At 40.5% G+C, this 10,240-nt stretch overlaps 1 protein-coding gene across 1 annotated transcript in view; it reads right to left on the bottom strand.

The window, feature by feature from the left end:
- Positions 1 to 476: 476 nt before the first annotated feature.
- Positions 477 to 10,240, bottom strand: part of LOC122657519 (cryptochrome-1-like) — a 30,723-nt gene continuing 20,959 nt past the window's right edge. The window contains exon 5 of the mRNA XM_043852245.1: positions 477 to 912. Coding sequence (XP_043708180.1) covers positions 866 to 912 — 47 coding nt within the window. The 3' untranslated portion in view covers positions 477 to 865. The remainder of the gene's footprint in view (positions 913 to 10,240) is intronic.

Here is a 10,240-nt window from a genome sequence, read left to right as displayed (position 1 = left end):
TGCCGAGTTAACTTCCCACAGGAAAACACCGGGAAGTATCAGCCCCATTATAAAAAATCTCACTTGTTTCCTGTGTTTTTACATCAGAAAACTCTACTACATTTCTAGGCAATCAAGCAAATCTTTGTTCAACTTTTGTCATACTTTCATTTTGATTTTAATTTGAAAATAAATTAAAAGGAAAAATTAATCCAAAATAATAGCCATCAGCTTTGTATTTGTTATCCAGCAACTACAACTGCTATATTGTACTTATTTCATACGATTGTGCATAGTTGTCTAATAAATTATACGAGTGTATGACTACGACCCTGCGTCTCGGACCATTAAAATAGTCCCTGTATACCCATAAGAACATGCAGGAAGAAGAGTTTTAAATACAACATTTTGTAAATGTATCAGCACTGCATTGTTTCGTCCTCACAAACAACTGAGATATGATGATGCATATACGAGCATAGATAGAACAGTATCCACTATAACAAAACAATTTGATCTTCTATTTCAGTGTGGTAAGAGGAAATTTATTGCAGGAAAAACGAAATGTACAAAAAGTGAGAGAGCAAGAAATGAAATTAACATGTCACAATCAGCTACTGCTATACAAGTAACCCGTTCCAGGACTTTGCCATATTATCAGTTATCAGCCAATCTTGGAAAAATCAGCAGGTTACAAGATCCCAATGCCCATGGAACCATCTAGTATAGGTTAAGGAGGGTAGTCATGTGAGTTAAAAAAAAGCTCCCCTTAAAGCAACACTTTCATGTATCGTTTCCAACATGCAAGAACCATGATATATCTAATTTCCCACACTACCATCGTAACAAGCAAAACATCAGGCAAGAGTGCACCAAGAAATAAGCATCACTGGTATACAGAAGGCACCCAGAAGTCACAGTTTCTAGATTTCCCTGGCAACACCATCGAAGTTAAGACTCATCCAATCTTTGCCACAAGGGATCCCCAATGAAGCCAATCTCCTGCAATTCAATGGAATGTAGATTTTGAGAATGAGAAATGGAAATGCTAGTGAATTTCGGTATGCTACAAATGGATACTGATGACACAAAGAATTTCATTTACAGAGGGATTGAACTGAACATCTTGTACCACGTCAGAGGCAGGCACATATATGATTAATATGATGCAGACAATTTAAGTATCGGTATGACAAAATAACTCCGTGTAATATTAGAGGAAACAAGCATTTCTTAATGAACCAATATACTGACTATTACTCCGGTAAGGCGGTAAGTAGTTGCCTATGTTGAGGAAGTCATTGCTTGTATGTAGTAGTATTCAATAATAAAGATAGATGATTCTACAACAAATAATGGCCAACTGGAATTGACATTCTTGAAAAATTGTTACTAGGTATTCTAATGTCAATATAGACTAGGGAAGAAATTAAGGGAATGAATGCTATGGCCTTAACAAGGACTAGTCCAGAATCTCACGATGCAATGGAAGCTAAACAACAACACTTGAGTTTAAATAGCTCTTCCACCATTGAAAGCAAAAGTAATTACCTAATCTTGGGATTAAAAGGAAAAACTAACCATGCAGCACAGAAGATCTTAATTCTAGGTAGTCACAGAAGTGAAGATAGAGACCGCATATCAGGCCTACAGCAACCACTGTCCGGGAGAAGCCCCCATCATCATAGCTCTCATCTAGAACTTCGGTCTTCCCAACCTTAGCCTATTCTCTTCTCATTGAACTCCTACTTAAGCCCCACCAATGTATTTTCCTCTAATAAGCCATTGTCATGCAAACAAAAGAAAAGGTATTTAACTGCAAACCAAAGCTTAATGCATAAATACTTGTCCCGATTCAGAGAGAAATTAATTCCCTCAATGATTCCACTATAAAGTCAGGGAAAAGGCTGGGTATGCTAGCATAGCAGTATACCATATGCTAGCACCCTATGTGTCTATCTCTCTCTTCCACCCGTTGAGGGGTAAGGGAGTCATTTCAAAGATTGGAAGAGAGAGAGACACATCTCACATAGGGTGCTAGCATAAGGTATACCTCTAGCATACCTATCCCTCTCTCTGTCTCTCATAAAGTTAATACTAAATTCCCATTATGTTTCCAATAAAATGTTAATACAAAAAACTTAACAGTGAATTTTTTTGGTATGAACAGTGAATGGATTAAAGAAAAACAACAAAATAAGAAGTACTCAAATCTAAATTGCCCAAATTCCGATAAGGAAATTCTTTTACCAAGGGGGAAAAAAAGATTAAGGAAATTATTAAGATGCAAATGCTCAAGATCTTCAAATCCTCCTTGGTCTGGTATTTTGAAACAATACATAAACAAAGTCCAAATGATATTCCATTCGCTATCATTGATTGAGATTCCATGTATGATCAGAATTTTCACAGCAATCTAGATCAACAAAGATCATTAAAATCATCTGATGATATCAAAACGACCACAAAGATAGGAGCATGCCCAATATTTTTACACGGGCATTCCCTAAGGCTCCGTTTGTTTGCAGGGATTTTGGTGAGGTGGGAATAAAGGGGTGGGAAAGTTGTTAGACTTTTCAAAAACATTGGAAAGGGGGGCGTTTGGATTGTAGGGGTGGAAAAGTTCTCAGACAACCTCTGAGAATTGGGTTTTCCTGTCAGTTGGGTGCCTTCACCCCCATCCCCTTCAAAGTCCCACCAAAATCGGACGACCTCACTTTCCAGTCACCCCCATTGCTCTTTTCTCTCCCTTCCTCTGTCTTTCTCTCACTTGCTTTGCCTTCTCCTTCGTCATTGACCTTCTGACTGAGAATCTGGAACCAAAACAAGAATAAAATAAATGAAGGTATCCCCTCCGGATCTGATATTTCTCAAATTAAATAACCAAAGCAGATGAACAACTTTTTTCAATCGATCCTTCGCATCATGCCACACAGCACCATCCGTTCTCCACATTAAGTAAGAGTAAATAACTTGATTCGTAAATCCTAGAGGATCCATGAAATAAATCCTCAAAATCGTTGGAACGATGGGTTCCATCCCTTCCCTGACCCTTTCTTTGTTTCTCCCTCTCCTCCTCCACTCTTTCCCTTCTTGAAATAACTCACAACTTCATGTATCCTATGAAGGATTGCGAAGAACTCCTCCATCTTCTCCTCCGTCGCTGTCTCCATCGAATCCGTTATCAGATCTCCTTGTTCTTCCTTTGCTCTCGTCCTCCATCCGTCAGTTAAGCTAATCATGTAAGACTAGATAAGGGTTAAATCTAGCCCCAAATAACCCACAATAATTCACAGCAGTCTTCAAATCACCCCAACAGCAGGGTTTACTCAAGGGTCAAAACTCAGATATAAGGCCTAGGTCGTAGTCCAAAATCCAGCCACTCAATAGGGCTGATAGCAAGGTCGAATGTAAGTCCTAGGGTATTCAGCAAACCCTTTAAATTAGGACAGAGTAGGATGACCAGACCACAAGTTATCAGCAGGTCACAAAATTAGAAAGTAGAAATCAATGAGACCAGCCAGTGGAAGGCAACCAAACTTTGGTTGAGTGGTGCTTGTATGGAGGAGAATCTCTGCTTCAAATCTCAGCCAATTCTGATGGCTGATGACTGAGTTATGAAGGGAATCCCAAAATAGCAGGTTTAGTGATAACTTGCAAACCAGTGAGAATTATTAGAACTTCAAACCAGGGATCGAGTGGAGCCTTTGGTGCTCTGAATCAGTCCTCCAAACCTCTGCTGGATCAGAGTTCTTGTTGCTGAGATTTTGATGGACAAAGTTGCAGGAGAAACCAAGGCTGGAGCAGAACCGCAGGGTACGAAAGGCCTCTCTTTGATTGGTTGCAGCAGAAGCAGTCTTTGGCTTAATTGGAGGCTCAATTCTGGTCTTCCAGAGGTTCTCAACAACAGCTAGTAACAATCACAAGGTAGTGACAGCAGGGGAGATCGATTGAGGAAGGAGAAGAAGATAGAAAGGGGGGGATAGGGAAATTCGGCTCTCTCAACCAGGCTCTCAGCCCTAGGGTTTTAACTCTGTCAACCAGGCCTCCTAGCCCTTCATCCTCACAATAGGATAATCAAAACTTGCACAAAGCAATCTAAGCAACTTCATTAATTCGTGGGGTGCCTCTATGGGCAGATTACAATATGTAAGCTCAAGTATTGAGCCCAAAAATAGAAACAATAAAATAGCAAGTCCCTTATAAGGCTGAGACTTGGATTACAAGCAAGAAACTAAAATAGAAACTCTAAGTTTGCAAGGTTTCTAAAATAGAAACAAACAACTTAATAAAAAATAAAAACTAATTAAACTCCTATATCCCCCCCCCCGGCATAGTCAAAATTGAGTCTTCTAATAAATCTTCACGCAATCTGGTCTCTCACTCTCTCTCTCTATCTATCTATCATGAAATAAAGCCTTGGGTTGTGTTATGTAAGTTTTGGACCTTTGATCCCATGTGTTTCATTGTAATGGGTCACTTTACAACAACAACAACAACTCAGTCCTTATCCCAATTAGATGGGGTCGGCTAAATGGATCCCAGAAAAACATAAAATGAATTATATAAAGGCAAAGGAACGAAGCACACAACAAAGACACAAACTCTAGGGCATCGACCCAACTTAGCAACGAACCGCATCATAACTGCTCAACAATGACCCACCAAACCTCGAGACAAGAGTGAATTTACAACAACAGCATGTGGGGTCAACCACATGGATCCTCGCTCTCCAATCAGCTCTATATGAAGTCATACAAGGAGCAAGGCCTAAGCTAAGCATGTCTTTCTTCACCACTTCTCCTATGATTATCTTAGGCCTACCTCTAGCCCTTTTGGTTCCTTCAAACTGAATCAGGCCGCTCCTTCAAACTGGGGCATTTGAAGGCCTCTATTGAACATGGTCATGCGACCTCAAACGACTCTCTCTAAGGGCTGGCTATTCCCAGCCCTTTTCTAATATGGTCATTCCTTACTTTATCTTTCCTAGTTTTCCCGCACTTCCATCTCAACATCCTCATCTCTACTACACCAAGTTTATTTATATGGCACTTCTTCACAGCCCAGCATTCCGCACCGTACATCATAGCTGGTCTAATGACAGTCTTATAAAATTTTCCTTTAAGCTTTAAAGGGATACGCCGGTCACACAGTACCCCGGACGCACTTCTCGACTCCATCCATCCTATCTTAATCCTCTGGACAACATCGTCATCAATGTCGCCCTCTTTATTTACGATTGATCCCAGATATCTAAAGGAATCACTTGAGGGATCTCTCGCACCAATAATCACCGCCTCGTTATCCAACACGAAGTTGCTAAAGTTACACACCATATACTCGGTTTTAGTTCTACTTATCTTAAGACTTTTTTATTCCAAGGTTGATCTCCATAGTTCCACTTTGGCGTTAATCTCTGCTCATGTCTCATCCACCAAAATATTATCATCTGCAAAGATCATGCACCAAGGGACCTCATCTTGTATGCCTCTAATTAGATCGTCCATGATAAGCGCAAACAAATAAGGACTTGAGGCTGATTCTTGGTGTAACCCAATTGAGATTGGGAATTCACTGCCTTGGCCCCCCACCGTTCTAACGCTAGTCACCACATCAACATACATATCTTTAATTATGTCAATGTATTTACATGACACCCTTCTCTCCTCAAGGATATTCCAAATTAACTCCCTAGGGACTCTGTCATAGGCTTTTTCTAGGTCTATGAAGACCATATGGAGATCCTTCTTACCCTCTCTATATCTTTCCATGAGTCTCCTAAGTAAGTAAATTGCCCCCATCGAGGATCTTCTGGGCATAAAACTGAAGTGGTTTTCCGAAATAGTAGTCTCCTTCCTCAGGTGGGTTTCAATAACCCTCTCCCATAACTTCATTGTATGACTCATCAACTTTATGCCTCTATAGTTATTGCAGCTCTGGATAGCTCCTCTCTTTCTTTTTTTTTGTCGTACCTAATGCACAAGGCTCCCGCCATTTGTTTTTATAAATTGGGACCACAATGCTTCTTCTCCATTCATCTAGCATTTTCCAAGTGGTCACTTGTTAAACAGATTGGTTAGCCAGGATAGACCACAAAACCCTGCGTACTTCCGCACCTCAATTGGGATCTCATCTGGGCCTGGAGCTTTGCCTACTTTCATCTTTCTTATAGCTTCTTTTACTTCAGGCATCCTAATTTTGCGTACATAACTACGCGAAGAGGTGTCTATATGAATAGTATCGCTTTCTACAACTGTAACCCTCAAGGAGTCTTCATTAAGAAGCTTGTCGAAGTATTCTTTCCACCTCTCTTCAATGTCCTCATCCTTTATTAGTACTCTGCCACCCTCACTTTAGGCATGCGGGATTAGTGAAGTTAGTATCGTTATTTGTTTATTTTAATTGTTATTAAGTGTTTTAGTCAGGCTGGATTCAGATTTTATAAGTTCAGTCCTGTTTTGAGTCAGTTTCCTTTATTATTTCAGTTTCCTAGTCAGTTTATGTTACCTTATTAGTTAAGGATTGGATTAGGCCTTTCCTTATAGTGTCAAAGTCTGATTTTGAGTTTTTTATATAAGTTTGTAAGGGGGTTCAACATTCTACATGATTTTTTTATTAGCAAGAAGTTTTTTTTGCTCTTCTTCTCCATTGGTGAAGATCTTTGTGGCTGACCAAGGAAACCTTGTGTTCCATCAAGGCTGGCTGGTATTCGATCTTTCCAACAACTTGCAGGGTGAAGCCTGGGTGTTTCTCTTATTGCTGTCATCTTCTTCCTCTATGTTCCTCCTCCATTAACAAGTAAGTATTGTTCTACTTTTCTGCAACTACTAGTATTTTGAATCTGGGATTCATACGCAAGGATTTTTTTACACAAATTTCAATTGAGAGAATCTGGCCATTAGATACCCTTCAAATTTTGATCAGTTGTTCTGCAACTTGAAGGAAGCCATCGATCAGAATTCGGTCCAGATCAGACCTACCGATCTGGAGTAATACAAAATTTCCCATTCTGCACTTATCTCTTAATTCTGAGTCGATTTCTGCTTTTATTAATCTGTTACTGCTTAGATTCATAGTCCACGTTCAGAATCAATTGATTTATATATTCCTATTTTCAGAATCTTGTTTTGAGTGGTAAATTTATTGTTATACCCCCCCCTAGTGATTGACTCATAATTTCTGATCCAGCCTTTGGATCGACCTAAGAATTTCAGCAAGTGTTCTACCCCTCTGTTTACTGAACTCGATTTGAGTTTGGAGACCATCTGAGGTCTTGATTATGATTTATGACTTCTCCTAAATCTGGATTTTATTCTGTGTTTCGATTCTGTTTTGGTACTGTCTCAAGGACTCCAGACCCACCTGATCCTAGAATAGAGGATTGGAAATGTTACAACAATTAACTTCAGATTAGAAAAGTTTGAATGAAAATCAGAGGAGTATGAATGAAAGGTTGATGACAATGGTAGAGAACTTATGAAAGGAGGCTTGAAAGTTGTGGCAGAGCACCCACTATGTGGGAGGAGATGAAAAAAGAACTGAAGCAAAAGTACCTACCAGAGCATATCCAAAGGAAGTTCGCCATTCGACAAGATTACCATCAAAAGGCCTTCAAAGCTGAAGACAACTTGAAGCATCCAAAAAATGAAATTCAGTTCGCAAGTTGAGGAATGTTGGAAGTCTGACATCAACAATGTTAAAGCACAGGTTGAGCTCCACTTTGTACCATCAAAGAAAGATGTAGAAAGGACTGAATTAGGGTAAGACTTGGATAATCAATGTGATCACCAAGCACTTCTATTTATAATCATAATGAATGAATAAAAAAGATTTCAAAATCAATGTGGGACTAAAACGAAATAATAAACACAACTAAGAAAGAAGAAAGGTCCAGAATACCCCTACGGTATTCTAGACATATAACTAACATTCCCCCTCAAGTTGGAGCATATATATCATGCATGCCCAACTTGACTAAGATAGGATGAAACAGCTTGCTACTCAATCCCTTAGTGAACACATCAGCTAGCTGATCAATAGGGAACACAAACGAGGCCAGCTTCAAGCTTCTCCTTGATGAAATGTCGGTCAACCTCCACATGTTTATTACAATCATGCTGGACAGGGTTATGAGCAATGCTAATGACTGCTTTATTGTCACAATAAAGCATCATTGGAAGATGGACAGCAACACCAATATCCTGCAATAATCCTTTACGCCACAAAAGTTCACAAATTCCTTGTGCCATTGCGCGGAACTCGGCTTCAGCACTAGACCTTGCCACAACATTCTGCTTTTTGCTACGCCATGTGACAAGGTTCCCACCCACAAAGGAACAGTAGCCAGAGATAGATTTTCTGTCAGGAGAACCAGCCCAATCGGCATCAGTATAGGCTTCAATCTTCAAGTGACCATTGGGAGAAAGAAGGATTCTCTTTCCCGGAGCAGACTTCAAATACCTCAAAATACGACGGACTGCATCCATATGAGAGGAATAGGGATCATGCATGAACTGACTCACCAAACTTATAGCAACTGCAATGTCAGGGCGTGTGTGAGAAAGGTAGATTAGTTTGCCCACTAACCGCTGATAAACACCCTTGTCAACAAGCTCACCCTCTTTCTCCCTAAGTTTTGTAGTAGCTTCCATAGGAGTATCTGAAGGATGACAGCCAAGTAGCCCTGTCTCAGTCAATAGATCAAAGACATATTTTCTTTGAGAAAGAAAGATGCCCTTTGAAGATCGAGCAACTTCTATCCCTAGAAAATATTTTAGGGGACCAAGATCTTTGACTTCAAACTCACGGCCAAGAAGAATTTTCAAATCCCTGATTGCAGCATCATCATTACCCGTGACCACAATATAATCCACATAGACTATGAGAAGAGTAACCTTGTTACCAAGCCGTCTGATAAACAAAGTGTGATCAGCATTGCTCTGCTTGTAACCTGCTGAAATCATAGCCTTATGAAATCTGCCAAACCAGGCCCTAGGTGACTGCTTCAAACCATAAAGGACACGCTTCAATTTACAAACCCTGCCCTTAGTCCTGTCATCAGAAAAACCTGGTGGAATGTCCATATATACCTCCTCCTCAAGCTCTCCATGGAGGAAGGCATTTTTGACATCTAACTGCTGAAGATCCCACCCAAGATTTGCAGCACAACATAATAACACCCTGACGGTGTTGAGTTTTGCCACTGGTGCAAAGGTCTCCTGATAGTCAACTCCATAAGTCTGAGTGAACCCCTTTGCAACCAGACGTGCCTTATACCTATCCATCGAGCCATCAGCTTTTTGTTTAACCACGAAGACCCATCTACATCCCACTAGTTTTTTTCCTGGAGGAAGAGCCACAAAATCCCACGTATTATTTTTGTGTAGTGCTCTCATTTCTTCCAACATTGCTGCCTTCCACTTTCCATCTGTAGATGCTTCCTGCCAATTTCTAGGAATCGAGATAGAGGAAAGAGAATACACAAATGCACGAAAAGAGGGAGAAAGAGAGTTATAAGAAACAAAATTGAGATATGGGATGTAAAGTGCAAGTCCTAGTACCTTTGCGAAGTACAATAGGTAGGTCGGAAGGAGATGGACTACCAGGAGATGTAGGATCTGTGTCTAGAGCCGGCAATTGGATGGGTACTAGTGCTACAGTGGGATGCAACTGCCCTCTGGTGGATCTGCCCCTTATATAGGTGATCATGTTGGAGTTGTCAATTCTCTTCTGAAATTCACCAATACTTCTCTGGACTGGAATCAGCTCCCCCTGAATAGGAATATTAACAACACTATTTTCTATGGTCTCCCCCTGTAAAGGATTCCCATTAGGTGAGGGAGGAACAGCCAGAGGTTGTAGGGCAGTCTCCAAAGTAGGATGGGCAGTCTCCAAAGTAGGATGGGCAGCATCCAAAGTTGGATGGGAAGCATCCAAAAAGGGCTGAGCAGCAGCCGTGGGTGGTAAAGATGGTTGTTGGGCAACAGCCAGAGGCACCTCAGGTAAAGGAATTTCGAAAGCTACATCTTCACCAACACTCTCCCCCTGAAGAGGTGGCGAAGAATAATAAGAAATGGACTCATGGAAAATAACATCTATACTAACCATGGTACGGTGGGAAGGGGGATGGTAGCTGTGGACAGATTTAAAATTAGGGAAAGCTTGGATGATCTATTCATCCCAAGCACTCTTTATTTATAAGAGTAATAAAACAGTAAACATCTGTATGGTAGCAATGTGGGACTAAATCACATAATACAAA

The sequence above is a fragment of the Telopea speciosissima genome, chromosome 1 (assembly GCF_018873765.1).
Source record: "Telopea speciosissima isolate NSW1024214 ecotype Mountain lineage chromosome 1, Tspe_v1, whole genome shotgun sequence".
In the NCBI taxonomy this organism is placed as follows: Eukaryota; Viridiplantae; Streptophyta; class Magnoliopsida; order Proteales; family Proteaceae; genus Telopea; species Telopea speciosissima.
The sequence above is the reverse complement of the archived record's forward strand: the minus strand, read 5'-3'. Positions and strand labels throughout refer to the sequence as shown.